The 16959-nt window shown below is 43.2% G+C and overlaps 1 protein-coding gene and 2 pseudogenes across 1 annotated transcript; all 3 read right to left on the minus strand.

Annotated features, from left to right (window-relative positions):
• Positions 1 to 6641: 6641 nt before the first annotated feature.
• On the minus strand, positions 6642 to 7533 carry LOC112876245 (21 kDa protein-like). Its single transcript, XM_025940312.1, has one exon. The coding sequence runs from the start codon at positions 7445 to 7447 to the stop codon at positions 6842 to 6844; it is 606 nt and encodes a 201-aa protein (XP_025796097.1). The 5' UTR covers positions 7448 to 7533; the 3' UTR covers positions 6642 to 6841.
• A 1284-nt stretch (positions 7534 to 8817) lies between these two features.
• On the minus strand, positions 8818 to 11073 carry LOC112873225 (annotated as a pseudogene).
• A 1110-nt stretch (positions 11074 to 12183) lies between these two features.
• On the minus strand, positions 12184 to 16571 carry LOC112873607 (annotated as a pseudogene).
• Between the last annotated feature and the right edge of the window lie 388 nt (positions 16572 to 16959).

Below are 16959 nucleotides of genomic sequence, written 5' to 3' on the forward strand. Positions count from 1 at the left end.
GAACATATAATGGTGTCACTTATGAAACCTTTAGAGAAACCTGTAATGCACGAGGTTTACTTGGAAATGATCAAGAATGGTATGAAGCATTTGATGAGGCAGCTGCATGGGCTACAGCTCCACAACTGAGGCAGTTATTTGTTACAATGCTTCTCTTCTGTGAAGTGACTGATGAGAGAGCATTCTTTGAAAAAGTTTGGAGATTATTAGCTGATGATATTCAGTATAGAATTAGAGAAATCATATGCAATCCTAACTATGAAATACAGGAAGATGACCTTAGAAATTATTTACTTGATGATTTATCAGATCTCTTTGCAAAATATGGACACCGTATTAGAGATCATGATTTGCCAACTAGAACAACCGCGTCTCATGCATTATCTGGAAACCGCCTCATTGACGAAGAACTAGCATATAATCTTAATGAGCTTAAACATGAATCTGAAAAATTGGTTGGTAACCTAAACAGTGAACAATACAAAGCTTTCAAAATGATAAGAGATGCAGTATTAAACAATAAAGGTGGACTGTTCTTCGTCTCTGGCTATGGTGGAACAGGCAAAACATATTTATGGAATGCCATAGTAACAACAATTCGAGCATACAAGAAAATTGTCTTAACTGTTGCTTCCTCTGGAGTTGCTTCTCTGTTACTACCTGGGGGTCGAACAGCTCATTCACGGTTCAAGATACCTTGTGATTTAGTAGATGATGCTACAGTTTGTGATATTAAGAGAGGCTCGATGCTCGCTGAATTAATAGAGGCCACTGAATTAGTTATTTGGGATGAAGCTTTGATGACACATAGAAAAGCATTTGAAACATTAGATAGAACATTCAGAGACATCCTAGCACTACACTCTGATTCTGCAGCAACCACACCATTTGGAGGCAAAGTTGTAGTTTTAGGTGGGGATCTTAGGCAAATACTTCCAGTTGTTGAAGGTGGCAATAGAGCCCAAATAGTAAATGCAGCCGTCATCAACTCACCTTTATGACAGTATGTTACAGTTCTACATCTGACAGTGAATATGAGATTATCAGGTACTGATCTAAATCCTGAAGCACAACAAGAACTCGCCACATTTAGCAAATGGATTTTAGATGTTGGTGAGGGGAAAATAGAAGCAACTGCCCGTGATGGTGAAACAGAACCTACCTGGATAAAAATACCTCACGAATTACTGTTGATGCCAACTGACAACAAACTTTCTTCTTTAATTGATGTTGTATATCCAAACTTATCATCAGAGTATCTAAATATTCCATATCTACGACAGCGCGCTATACTGACAACCACCAATGAAACAGCCGATTATATAAATTCCTACATTGTATCTATTATTCCTGGCCAAAAGAAGCAATATCTAAGCTGTGACAGAATTTCAAAAACACCTGATACGCATGAGTCATATGAAATGCTGTACCCATTGAATTTCTGAACTCTATAAATGGAAACAACTTCCCACAGCACCAAATAGTTCTAAAGAAAGGAGTGCCAATAATGCTGCTACGTAACTTAAACCAAGCCGATGGATTATGCAATGGAACTAGATTAGTTATTACAGCTCTTGGAGATATGATTATTGAAGCACAAATTATGACTGGAAATCATGCAGGGGACACTGTATAGATACCTTGTATTTCTTTAACTTTGAAGAGTACAAAACTGCCATTTGTTCTTGAAAGACGACAATTTCCGGTCAAAATATGCTATGCAATGACAATCAACAAAACAGGGTGGGGTCAAACATTATCAACAGTTGGTGTTTATTTAAGCAAACCCGTGTTCAGCCAAGGCCAATTATTCGTTGCTCTATCTCGTGTAACTTCGAAAAATGGCCTCAAGATCCTAATAGAAAATGAGAATGGTGACTGCACAGATACAAAAAAAAATATTGTTTATCAAGAAGCCTTGGTTGCTTTGCAGTCAAATGATATTGACTTATAATTCTATAGTATCATGAAGATATGTAAATATCTATACATATTTAACTATGTATATACATATATGTACAAATATACAGTGAAAAAAATTGTACACAACAAATATAACTGTACAACATACATTGTCACATGTAATTCATTTTCATCTTCTTGTTTTTTGATAACTTTCTTGTATGCAGATCAAGAAGATGGCATTCTATTTCATTCCAGATCTTCACCCGCAGAACAAATTTTCTGAGATCCGAGTATCTGTAGTATGGAAATGGGAATACCGAGGCCAAACAGATGATGGACCAATTCAGCACATTGATCTTGTCCTGGCAGATGAGAAGGTACAAAACCTCAACAATTCCAAATAGAAAACAAAAAATAGCTTCAGTTTATGCATTATTCTATTCTTTCTTATCCCTTCTAATACTTCTTATTTTTCTACCTCATTTACTTACACATTTAATTTCTCCCCCTCCTCATAGGGAAATGCTATCTATGCTGAAATTCCAGCTTCTGAAATTGAAAGACATAATTCGAAGATAGAAGAGCATGGTGTCTATATGCTCAGCCGGTTCAAAGTAACTAACCTGAAAAACTCATTAGACCAGTCCATGCTCCATTTATGATTGAATTCACATGTCACACAAGGATCAATGCAGTTACAAATCCTCCACGCACATTTTCAAAATACATCTATAACTTGACAGACTTTGAAGATCTCTACTCATATATTGGTGATCGCACATATTTCCTTGGTAAGAAACTCTCCAGTTCATGCTACTATAAATACATTTTGATTCATAAGTAACTGTGTCTCTTATTTAAGATTTTTATTCTCCTCATAGACATACTGGCGATCATTACTGAAGTTGCTGAACCACAATGGAGGCCGATATCTACACAACCAAAACCAGCTTTTACTAGAGATGTAACACTGCAAAGCATAGAGTAAGATACACAAAGCACTTATACAAATACCTTTCTTTTAAAGTGTAATTATTATTGTTCCATTATACCTAATTTAAAAATTAACCATAGCCTTTCCTTCTATGTTTTCAGTGGTTCTGAAATGAAATTAACACTATGGGGTCAACGAGCAAGAGAATTTAAGATTGATTCTGTCTATGACGCTGAAAGTGCCAAACCAATTGTGACTCTCTTTGTTGGCTGCTTAATGAAGACCTTTATGCATAATAACCATCAATCCATTCCAATTCTATCTTTCAGTTATTAATAATGTCCTTTTCATATAAATAAAATGTTATTGTTTTACAGATAACCATTACTTAAGTGGCAACTCAGCATTTAAATGGTACTTCAATTCTGAAATTCCAGAAGCAGAAGCTTTCCATAACAGGTAAACTGCATATACCATCTTCATTTTAATTGATCAAATTTAATCATCCATCACCTTCTTACCTTGAAATATAAAATAAAATTTACCACAGACTCAAAGACACCCGTATAGAAATCAAACGAACTGGCATACCTATCCAAGAACAAGCTGAACCCCCACCCCCAGCTACATTAGAAAGAAAATCTCTACAAGAATTAAACAGCATGGACCCCTATGATTTCTCGGTCAGTACATCTCCATTTTTTTCAACTAATTTATGCTATTTTCCACCAGCATCTGTCCAACAAATTCTAATTTAATCTTATGTTTTCTACACTCAGCGTACTTGCTCTCAATGCACAGTAACAATTTCACGCTTGGCTGATAACATGATTTGGTGGTTCCCTTCATGCAACCTATGTGGCAAATCATGCAGCCGAGATGGACCTGGATACAGATGCCGACCATGCAACTCTACCGGCTACACTTACAAGTACAAACAACACCTTTTTTCCATTATTTGCAGTTTTTGAATCTTTATCTCACAGCGAAATTAAAGTCTAAAATATATATTGTACTACCGCAGGCTTAAACTTGCCTTCATAGCTACTGATGGCACTGCTGAATCAGAAATGATCTGTTTTGGTAATGTAGCAGCTCACATTGTTGGGAAGTCTGCAGAATATGTTATGGCGTCAGCTAGACGAAGAGGCAACATATCACCTGACATAGCAGCTATAGTTTCTGAAAAATTCACATTTTCAATCAATATGACAGAAAACAGCTACCACACTGCGAATAAGACATACATAATCAACTCTGTTATTACTGCTCATGGAAAGCAACTATCAGCTCGTCATGTTTCAGATAATTCACCAACCTATTCTCGTGGTTTCACAAGCAAGCATTATGGAAGCTCGACACAACATGTAACTACATAAACTATCAGCTTACCTATATCCACTGATTATTAATATATATCACATATATTGGATTATTAATATAATCTTCATTCAAAAATATTTCAGGGATTTCCAGCAACTCCACGTACAGTTCAATCTGATATGAGAGATGCACCTCCAACGTAAGTATCTTCTCTCAAGCAAAGACCTATGCAATATGGTTAACACATAACCACTACATTTATAAATTAACCAAATATATCTCTGTTTCACAAAGAGAAATAGAGACACCAGAAAAAACCTCAACACGTAAAAGGCTCTACACTGATCAAAGCACATCTACTTATGTAAGTATGAAACTATAATGATTCTTTCTCAATATTACAGTACCATTCTGTTAGAGTCACTTATATTTGTTTTTGTTTTCTTTCCATTTTAAGCAAGAAGACAACGATGATTCAACAAAAAAATTCAAATCAAATCTCATCGCTGACGAAACAGAAAATCTATCATTGCGAGGAACATCACCAAACAGGTATCACTCTATTGCAGTTCAATTTTTACTTATATCTAAAATACTTCTTTAACTGTATTCAGAACCACCATCTAAAACTCTTTTTAATCCATCTTTCAGATCATCATCTGACACCAAGAAAGCTTCCTCAGAGAAATGTGGAACATCCAAAATCCCACATTCCCAAAAAAACAAATAAATTAGGTCAATCTTGTTTTCTAACTGAAACATTAATATCAAAATAAAAAATATGTTAACCATGCTCCTTTGGTCCATTTATTTTCTTACAGGTTGTCAATCAGATACTAAAATGCAAGCCTTTTATTTTGTGGTCATGTTGAACTGCCATCCTACTTTTAAACGGCGACTACATTTTGTGGTGATTATCAAAGTTTGTCGAACCACCAATCATCACCAGACCTTGTGGTGTTTACTACTACTTTCAAATGCAAGTCTTTTATTTTTGTGGTCACCTTGAACTGCCATATTGCTTTTGAACAGCGACTATATTTTGTGGTGACCATCGATGTTTGTCGAAGCACTAATGTTGATTAGACCTTGTGGTGCTTTTCATTGTATATATAACCAGCTATTATGCATAAGACTCTAATTATGGCAGAAGAACTATAGTCAGTCTGTTTCCTGTAAACCAACTAAACAATGATTGTATTATGGACAACTCTACGCTATATATATGTTACCTATGGATTGCGGTTATCTTTTAAATGCTACCTTCTCCTTATTCTAAATTAACAGGCACTTTGACAAGCTATGCATTCAATGAAATTAGTAACTACTACTATATAGATGAATCTAACTTCTTATATCAAAATCTGGTGAATCTATCTTCTTGTACCAAAATTTCATTAGGCTTGATTGGAAGCTTGCCTATGAGATGATTCCTGTGTCAATACTGGTACATAAATATTGGGCTACCTTAACATTGATCGCTTTTTTAAGAAAAAAGATCCATAGTTATGGCACAGCTTTGAGAAAAAAGCGTGTATGTTACCGCTCTTAACCATGTATGCTAAATACTGAATATGAGCACATGACGTGGTTGTAAATTCCTTAGTGAATGCAATAGAGTTTTCTATATAATCAGATCCACTAAAGGCTTAGATGCAGTAGTTGGTAAGTAGCACTGTCCTTACAAGCTATGGATCGATCTTTGCCTCCAAAGGATCTGAAATCTCCAATAAAACTAATGTTAATATTCATCTTTGTTTCTTGCGCGCTAACTACTAGTTTGAAAATAAAATTATCTTTCTAAATACAAATCAAATTATCAGAGGCTACAATATATCTTTGGCTCTAAAAATGGAATTTTAAAATCCTTTTCAAAAACTCGATAGGTTTCCACTAAGACTAAACATAGCCCATTATCGTTTCTCTTTTCTCTTCTTTTCCCATTTTCTAGCTAGATCCAAAGCATGAGGCTGAATACGGCCCAAACAATCACAACTCGGGCTCCCCTCCCGCCCTCACCACCTCCACCTACCTAGATCCAACCTCCACGGGCCCAAAACCGCTGCATATAGTCGTGGAGTTGTTTGCCCTGGTAGCTCCGTCATCCCCCGCTAGGCCGCTATGTCCCCCTGGTCCAAACCGCATATTGGATGGCATTCCATTAGGCGGTCGCGGCAGCGAGATCAACCTCGGCAACCGGCATGGCTATGTCACCTCGTCGTCCGATGTTACTACTAGCTAAGCCTTCACATCGACACGCCACCGATTCATCGTCGCTAACCCTTATCAGTGGCACCATTGGAGCCACTCGTGACACCACAGCAACCTACAGTAGCACACATATAGATGACCGCTAGCGGGAAGCACGGGAAAGATACTCCAGAGTCCAGACGACCTAGTGCTCTCACGTGACACAGCACGAGGGGCTGCAGCCTTGGCCGACACCTGAAGCTCGAGGACGAGCCACTCAAAACGATGGTGGATCTGCAAGATCTGCAAGAGCACATTATTAGATTGTAAAATAACCGTAGTATGTGGATAGTTACAATCCATGGCACATAGCTTCATCCCTTCTCTATTGCTCCTATGTAAAGCAGACGTAAACTGAACAGAGACAGAGAGCAAGATTGTCAATTTACATCACAACTGATAAGCGACCACGGTTTGGGCGTGGTTTGTCTAACTTCTTGGGTTACTACTGGCAAGCATGTTGACGAGTGCGAGAGCGATGCTGGTGTACTGCTTGGCGCGGCGCACCCTGGCGCGCAGCTCGGCCCTCACCGGCGCCGGCGCGGATTTCCGGGGCCAGAGGCCGTCGGTGCACGTGTCCTCGTCGGTCATGGCGGCGCTGAGCCACGTGAGCGCGTCGTCCACGCGCCAGACCACCTCGAGCCCCACGGCGTGCTCGACCCCGCGCAGCCGCTCGGCCGCGCGCGCCGCCTGGTCCGCGGCCGACGCGACGGCCTCAGCGCAGTCGCTGAGCGCGCCGGAGCTGGGCGGCGGGATGCGCGCGGCCAGCGCGCCGAGGGCCGCGAGCGTGAGGTTGGCGGAGGCCAGCGCGAGGCGCGCGTGGCTGGAGTGGACGGAGGCCGCGTGCGGGGTCAGCCCCGCGCGGCAGAGGCGCGGGTAGAGCGTGCGCGCGCAGCAGCCGCGCACGAACTCCACGTCCAGCTGCTCTGCCCTTGCGTCGCCGTGGCGGGCTGGCGCCGGAGCCGGCGGCAGTGCGGAGGCTGCCGGCTGCCAAGCGGCGGCCGCGGCGAGGAGGAACGCGACGACGAGCGGCATTCCGTTCCTTCCTTGCCTTCCGAGTGTAGATAAATGGATTTGAATTTGTTGAAAGGACGAGACGCGAGTGATTGGTAAGATAGGATACAATGGTCCAAATTAAATACTGGTGCAAACGAACAAGATTGGAGTTGGGAGATAAGAGGATTTGTGGCCGCGAGCATCCGCACCTAGCAGTCCAGCCACTACAATCAAATGGAAACATCCAGGCAGACTAGCGCCCCCTGCTCATGCCCATGCAAACCGACAGGCAACCGGTTTGGCTGCACACTAGATGCAGAGTGTGGACAATTGGACATTATCAGGGGTACACACATAAAACCAAAGCATTTTTGTAGTGAGACTACTAGGGGTATTCAGTGGTAAATATTACCCGGAACCAAGCGGCTATATGCAAATGCAAGTAGGAGTAACAACATTTGTTTATAAAAAAAAAAGAAAAAAAGAAAAACTGGAAGTCAATTCCATTGGCTTTGTCCAAACTCCTAACATAGGAAAGAAGTGCTTGCATGCTCTACCTTATCCAGTCAACTCGATGTAGTCCGAGGAAGTTGGTATCATTAGTTCATTATATGAAAATTTTAACTCTGGCAATGTAAACCGAATCTGATAGAGTTGCACAGACAAGCAAAATGACATTTGAGATCCAAACAATGATATTAGCACTACAAAATGCAATATATTGTTGGCCACCATCTAAAACTAAAGTAGTTTTCGCAAGACCAAAGCATACTACTTGCGCCAAAAATTAATTTTTTTCAAGAACTACCACAAATCACATAAGAGATATCACCATTTCACCTATGCCACCAAGTGGTTGATGAAGGGATACAATAGCGCAATTCATACCAAGTAAAAGGATGAAGTCGATATTAATCAAAAACAGCATGCCAACATCAATAGTGCCTTGAACTAAGAACATCAATAGCATATTTAGAAGAAGCATGAAGCAAGACATGACAAATTACCTGCAAACAGTTGTAATGGTTTCATAATCCCATTCTGTAATCTTTTGACTCATATGAGCAAGTGTTATCTCCACAGAGGGACACACTGACTCTAATAAGCACAGCCAAAGAAAAGCGTAATAGCATAGAAGTTTAACTGAAAGAATACAGTTAGCCTTCCTAAAGGCAATTAACGAGATCTCAACAATTAAGCAACATTGATCCAAATCAAAAGAGCACAAAAGAGGCATGCTCACATGCATACAACAAGAAAACAGAACTTAACATTCTGCCAGTCTATTCGACTTACTGATTCCTAGAACAATCAGACAGCTATAAGGAACGTCACATATAACCCTTACTGCATCAATATGAAATTGCCATTGCCGTAACAAAGACATAGCTACAGTGAATGTAACAGTTTCAGTGCTCATCTGCTAGTGCCTCCAAGAACAAAGGATCATAAGGAAGATAGGGCTCCGAGCACTCATGTCCAAGATTGCGGATGACACGAACTTCCTTGCGGTCCATTTCATATGCCATCAGTGTGTTGTCCCGCCCATAGACAAAGTAAATTAAATTGCATTCTGGGTGAATCGTAATCATTGTGTAGTCCCACGCAAATCGAAGATTCTTCCGCCGAAACAGCAGTTGAGTCCTGACGGAATGCTTCAGTGTCCATTCATTAGTACCATGGTCTTCAAGGATCCAGATCGACAGTTTGAAGGCATCAGCATCATCAACATTAATAAATAAAGGGAAAATCCCGTAGAAGCCATCGCGATAAGCTTCAATCCCGCGGAAACCACCGAAAAAACTTCAATCCCGTGTACGCCATCGGCTCGTAAACTTCATCCCGCGACAGCCATCGCCGTTCCAGTCTCCGTCACCCTCCATCCTTCTCTCGTTCTCTTTCCCTCGCTAATATCTGCCCCCACCCCCCCCCCCCCTTTCCGGCCGCAGCCACGCGCATCCACGCCCTCGACGCTGCCGTCCTGCGCCTCCGCCAGCTATGCGCTTCGTGCACCGTCCCTACGCCCGTCGCCTCCGTACTCGGCGTCCTGCCTGGCGAGGCGCGCGTCTTCGCTGAGACCATGCGAACGCGGAAGCGGACGCGGGCATCGGCAATTTCTGTTCATTTCCCATGCAAACCATTGCCGCCAATCCGCGAAATTCGCAAACCATGTCTTGTATTACATAAAATTGATCACTCCACTATCTTATTAACCTCCTCTACATTCCATTTTTCTGCTCTTTGACACCCAATCGGCTGAGACTCGCGCCGCGGACAGGAGGAGCGGGTCCAGCGCCAGCGCCTGCGACCGGAGCAGCAGGAGATCGCGTCGCCTTGCCCGGCCGGCCACCGACGCCGCCGCGCCCGGCCCCGCCTTAACCCGGCCGGCCATGACTACCTCCACCGAGTCCCCAGTCAGTTCCCTCCGCGCTGACGTCACCGCCACCGAGCAGGACGAGGTGTCGCAGGCGCTGCTCGACCGATTCCGCTGCGCGCCGGTGTTCTCTCTTGTCTGGATGACTATCGGGCCCCACATGTCATAACGGAGGGCAAAGGAACGGTGAATGGAAGGAAGCAACGGCGATGGCTCTCACAGGTTCGAATTTTAGCGCTGATGGCATCCACGAGAAAATGATTTTTGCGGTGGCTTCCAAAGGATTAGAAGTTTAGCTGATGGCATTGAGAGAATTTGACCTAATATAAAACAGGCGACCCTGAGCTTGATCGATGAAGCCAGAGTCACCATCAGACGGCACAGGAATTGTCCTCTATGTTTTTCCATCCATGTCCACCACCACTGTCCCCTCAGCGACCGTGACCACATGCATGAAGCCGTTAAGAAACACAATTCTCGCTCTATCACATGGCATAACATCATCGCCCCCATTCACTTTGCTTAAAGCTCCATGCTGCAGTTTTGGATGAATAGATCTCCACCGCTGTGACGCACTCACCCTCGTCCAGCACATACACAACCACATGGAAGTGCGAGGAGACTGCCGGATCAAACCCCAAGCGGGCTATGCGAGCCTCGCCACTAGCCCAACAGCCATCCGGCAACATCACCCACTTCTTGGTCGCGGGATTGCACACAACATAATGGAACGGTCGAAACCCATCGGCATCACGAGGACCAGGCTCAAAGCAACGGCAAAGGAGGAGGCCACTGCAGGAATCCAAGAGCTCTACATCGCCACCGGGTACGGGCAAGAAGGAGAAGGAGGGGAAGATGAACGGTGGGCCTTTTCCGGTGATGTTGGTGAAGTGGTGCGCCTTGGTGGGGAAGCGCTCGAAGTTCCAGTTGTGGTAGAAGAAGCCGGGGAGGGTCTGTGGTAGCTTCTTGCGGTGGACGGGGTCGGAGATGAGGTTGCGCCAGGAGCGGGAGACGCACTTGAAGCGGCACAGGGAGCGGATGGGGACGCGGCGGAGGATCTCCACGAGGAGCTCGTCCGTGAGGCTGGCCGCCGGGTTCCTCTTCTCGAGGGGCTGCTCCATCTCGTGGAGTCAGGGTCCCCCCGCCGTGAGGACGAGGTCGCCCTGCACTGCAGTTGGATCACCGTTTATTAGTGACCTAATGAGTTGTGAGGACAAAAGGACAGCTTCCGGGTTTCAGAATTGGTGAGGCGGGGGTACGATTAGCTTGCCTTTTGGATCTGGCGGAGCGCGGCCGGAGACAGAAACAGAGGCCGACGCGGCAATGCCACGGCGGCGGCGGCGGCACTGTCCAAGAAGGGAGTGGAGAGAGGGTTTGCTGCTTTGCGCGCTTGGTTGCCGGTTTGGTGCCCTCGTGGGAACTGGACGTGGGCCACTGGGCCTTGAGGTTAGATGGCACTGGCTGTGAAAGAGAGGAATGGGCCGAGTGCCGTAGCGGTGAAAGCGTCTCCATTTTCTTTCGCTACTACTCCCTCCCCTCAAAAAAAAAAGGGAGCAAGGCAGTAACGAAAGAGCGTCGTCGTTTCGGGCATGGGCAGCCAGTAAACAGATGCAGTACACTGCTTTGCTATCTGCTTACTCCAAATTGCAGGAATGGAAGACATTTCCGTAGCTCTGTCAGAATTATACAACTGTGTAAGATGGGTGTTCCGGGTGGACGCCCAAATTAACTGAACAGATACCAATTCTCAGCATTCAGACATTGCAAGCAGAGTGATTCAATTGGCAGAGTAAAAGTACATGTTCATTCATTAATCATTAGTATACATATGGAGACAAAATGCATAGGAGGAAAGAGAAAAGAAATAACCAACGCATTGCAGATCTCAGCAACCAGCTTTGCGGGCTACCAGCTAACTTTGCCATTTTTCTCGTCTTCTTTCTTGAACCTCCACAGCGTTCTGAAACAATGTTAAATTGGAAATACAGAAATAGACTTCAGTAGAGATGAAAGCTTTCCTTGCCTCCTTGGTCATCAAGAGATTAGAGATCACAATTGGATTCGGGCAAGAAATCTGAAGCTATGGTCATTGGTGGCAATTCCAGTTAGCCTTAATAACATAGTAGTTGTTTAACTGAAAGAATACAGTTAGCCTTCCTAAAGGCAGTTCATGAGATCTCAACAATTACACAACATTGATCCAAATCAAAATAGCACAAAAGAGACATGCTCACATGCATAAAACAAAGAAAACCAGAACTTAACTTTTCTGGCAGTCTACTCAACTTACAGATTGCTAGAACAATCAGACAGCTAGAAGGAATACCACATACTTCTTACTGCACCAATATGAATTCATCATTGCAGTAACAAACACATAGCTGCAGTAAATCTAACAGTTTCACTGCTCATCTGCTAATTTCTCCAAGAACAACGGAACATAAGGAAGATAGGGGTCCGAGCCATCATGTCCGAGATTATGGATGACACGAATTTCCTTGCGGTCCATTTCATATGCCATCAGTGTGTTGTCCCACCCATAAACAAAGTAAATCAAATTGCATTCTGGGTGAACTGTAATCACTGTGTAGTCCAACTCAAATTGAAGATTCTCCCGCCGAAACAGCAGTTGAGTCCTGACGGAATGCTTCAATGTCCATTCATTAGTACCATGGTCTTCAAGGATCCAGATCGACAGTTTGTAGGCATCAGCATCATCAACATTAATAAAACACAGGCGACCCTGGGCTTGATGGATACAGCCATACTCACCATCAGACGGCACAGGAATTGTCCTCCACGTTGTTCCCTCCATGTCCACCAATGCTATCCCATAGAACGTGATTATATGCATAAAGCTGTTAAGAAACACACTTCTCACTCTATCATATAGCTGGCTGTGCATAACATCATCACCCCATTCACTTTCCTTGAAGTTCCATGATGCAGTTTTGGATGAATAGTTCTCCACCCTGTGACGCACACACCCTCCTCGTCCAGCACATACTCAACCACATGGAAGTGCGAGGAGACTGCCGGATCAAACCCCAAGCGGGCTACGCGAGCCTCGCCATTAACCCGACTGCCATCCGGCAACATCACCCACTTCTCGGTCATGGGATTGCACACAGCATAATGGAACGGTGGAATCTCATCGACCTTATGAGGACCAGGCACGACGCAACAGCGAATACTACTGCAGAAATAGTTTTAGGGATGGGTAAAAACTAATTTTTAGAAGCGGGTGCGATACCTGATCATATTTGCAGGGTACCCGTCTCTGAAAACCGATTTTCAGGAGCGGATCATGTTTCCAGAGCCCATGATCCGTCCCTGAAAATCGGTTTGAAAATCGGTTTTTAGAGGGGGTGAGTCAATGGTCCGTCCTGGAAACGGGTTTCCATGGGCGAGTTAGGGCATGACTCGCTCCTGAAAATACCTTGACCGTCAAATAATTCACTATTTTCAGAATATATCATATACAAGCACATCACACTACATGGCCATAAGAACTTGGAAAGGGAAACATCTAAATATTTAAAATGCATGCGATTGAAATATTCGATAAGTCAATACATATTACATCTAAGGTGCAAATGTTCAATTGCATGCATACATTACATCATCTAACGGATATTATTCTCAAGCAAGAGGTACTTAACACAGTGAACATCGCCAATCTTGTACCCAGGTTTTCGTCAATAAAAATCAAAGCACGGGTAAGTGTGCTTTCCTTTGCTTCATATCTACGAGGAAGTGCTTTTTCATAGATGGTGAACATTGGTTCCGCGGCATGAAACCAGGTAGATTGAACTTCAATAGAAGTCGGGTACAGGCCTTCCCTGGTACGGGGTGTCCCAGACCGTACCAATGATAACCCAACTTGTCCATAGCTTCACATAAAATAATCTTCAAACTCATAGCTTCACATAAAATAATCTTCAAACTCATCGTCGTGAAGGTGTTACCAAACATATCCTTCAACGAAGATGGAAGGCAAATATTATGAACTGCTTCACACAATTCAATTAAGAAGGACTCACATGCCATGTCATTTTAATTTTTTTTGTGCAAGTCTCTCACAGTCAATATCATGTTTATTTTGTTGAAGCGTTCTGATTTTGAACCATGTCAAGTCTGGAATTAGATAATCATGCCTCTCAAGTTCTAAAAGGCAAGCTTCAATGGCACTTCTTTCATAAGTAATCTGAATAGGTGATTCTTTACCACTAGCAACTATTGGAATCATGGTACCTAGATCTCCTCTTGCTGGTATCTCGAAAGAGATTGTTAGTTTCTTAAACTGTTGGTGTTCCATGGTTTCCACCCGAGGAGGTGTACCACCTAAGCATTTTACTACCTCGGCAAGCCATGTAAACATATTGATCCACTGCATTAGAAGTAATGTAACATTAATAAGGATCAAACATTCTTAATAAGGTAAAAAGATGGATCTTACTATTCCTAAAGTTGGTACGGTTGCTTTAGGACATCGGGTCGGTCTAGTCCTGTTGACTCTGTTGAAAGTGATGCTGGAACGGCGAGCCTCAGGCAAAGGGGAATCCTGATGCCGACTACCACAACTGACACTAGCACGACCCAATGTACCACGACCAAAACTATGACTTGCCATATGCCTATTCATGAAACAATAATTCACTATTTCGAATTCTCAAAACAGCACTATTTCACATTCTCAATAATTCACATTAACTAATTTACTACCTAATTCAAAAGGAAAAAAATCAAGAACTCACCTGCTGTCGAGGGAGGGCATGGCCCGACGGGGAGGGGAGGAGAAGGGCACTGCCGAGGGAGGGAGGCGGCACCAACGATTGCAGGAGTGGCGCCCGCCAAGGGGAGCCGTAGATCCGGAGGCACGCGCCGGCGGGCCGGATCCAGAGGCACACGGCGGAGAGGCGCCGGCAAGAGGGAGAGCCAAGCCGCCGCAGAGAGGCGCCGGTGGGGAAGAGGAAATTTTGGCAGCGTAACGTCCACGTGAATGAAAATTTTGCTAAGTTCTCAGCCTGTTCAACATATATAAAACAAGGATTTTCAGGGCGGATGACCCCCCACCCGCCCTTTGAAATCAGTTTTCAGAGGCGGGTGACCGCCATCCGCCCCTACAAATCATTTCTAGGGCGGGTGGGGGGCCACCCTCCCCTAGAAATCTTTTTCAATTTTATACAGAAAATTCAATTAATTCAAAAAATATAGCAAAACACATCCAAAAAAGTTGAAAATTTTACCCTAAGACTATTGTCACCTATAGAACTAGAAAAAAAAGTGAAAAAATTGACAAACTATATTTCAGTATACATAATGGTTAAAATGGTTAAGAGTATTGAAACAACAATGTAAGATTCTTTAACACTCTTACTATCTCATACAATTCAAGCCATACTGGTTTCCATACTCTTAAGCATTATATAATCTAAAATATAATTGGCATATCTTTTTCTAGTTCTATAGGGCACAATAACCTTAAGTACAAATTTCACCTTTTTTGATGTGGTTTGCTATTTTTTCTACCACCCGCCCCTGGAAATCTTTTTCAATTTTATACAAAAAATTGAATTAATTTAAAAAAATATAGCAAAACACATCAAAAAAGTAAAATTTTTACCCTAAGGCTATTGTCACCTATAGAACTAGAAAAAAATATGACAACTATATTCAGTGTTCATAATGGTTAGAGTGTTGAAAGTAGGTTCTCCAACACTTACTGTATTATACAACTCATGCCATACTTACTTGTTTCCACACTATTAAGCATTATATAATCTGAAATATACTTGGTATATTTTTTCAAGTTCTATCGGGCACAATAGCCTTATGGTACAAATTTCTAGTTCTATAGGGCACAATAGTCTTAGGGCACAACATTTATAGGGGCGGGTGGTGTTAGTTTTACTGAAAATTTAATTAATTAAAAAATATAGCAAAACACATAAGAAAAGTGAAATTTGTATCTAAGAGAGGTCCATTTGAGACTTAAAACTATCTAAAAAATTTAGAAAAGATATAAGATTAGCATCAACTTACCTCCTAGATCCCCAACTTGATGAAAATCAAGTTTAAAACATTCCCTCCTTTTTTTTCTTTTTTTTGAGTAGCACCTTCCCCGAGCAAGCAATGGGCTGTTCGGAGAAGAAAGTCACTGCCCAAATTTTTATAATTATTTTTAGGTGTGGATGATGACGCCACCCGTCCCTAAAAATATATTTCTAGGGGTGGGTGGTGCCATCAGCGGCCCTCCCATTTTCAAGGACGGGTGACGCTAAAGACCCATCTATAGGGACAGGTGACGCTGTCATCCGCCCCTAAAGATGCATTTTCAGGGACGGGTCTGCTGCTACAGTAATCCCATTTTTTAGGAACAGGTTACATTTTGATCCGTCCGTGATAAAAAAAAGGACGTTGCTGCAAATTGTTTTGTAGTAGTGTAAGGAGAGGCCATTGCAGGAATCCAAGAGGACTACATCGTTACTTGGGACGGGCAAGAAGGAGAAGGAAGGAAAGATGAATGGTTCGCCTTTCCGGTAACATTGGTGAAGTGGTGCGCCTCGACGGGGAAGCGCTCGCTGCTGAAGTAGCGTAGAAGAAGCCGGTGAGGGTCTGGGGTAGCTTCTTGCGGTGGAAGGCGGGGTCGGAGATGAGCTTGCGCCAGGACCGCGAGACGCACTTGAAGCGGCACACGGAGCGGATGGGCTGGCGGCGGAGGAACTCGATGAGGAGGTTGTCTGTAAGGCTGGCCGCCGGATTCCTCTTAGCAGGGGACTCCTCCATCTTGTTGAGGGCTGGAGGCAGATCCCCGCCGTGGGGGTGATGCCGCCCTGCCCTGCAGTTGGATCACAGATTAGTACTAGTAATATGATGACTTGTGAGGAGAATGAGACAGTTTTTTTTCCAGAATTGGTAGTCACTGATACAGCCACTGTACTTTGTTGATATGTTCTTTGCGGGAGATCCTCTAATTTGGCATTTTATTATATTCTTTATTGATAACATCTACAACATTTCAAAACAATGTCAAACTGGAAATACAGGAATAGACATCCGTAGTAGAAAGTTTTCTTTGGTCCTCCAGAGAACACAAATTCACCACCGTATACGCGCGTATCATCATCTTCGATTCAGCGAAAGAAATGTGAAGAAAGGATCCCATTGGTGTCAG

The sequence above is a fragment of the Panicum hallii genome, chromosome 9, assembly GCF_002211085.1.
Source record: "Panicum hallii strain FIL2 chromosome 9, PHallii_v3.1, whole genome shotgun sequence".
Classification (NCBI taxonomy): domain Eukaryota; kingdom Viridiplantae; phylum Streptophyta; class Magnoliopsida; order Poales; family Poaceae; genus Panicum; species Panicum hallii.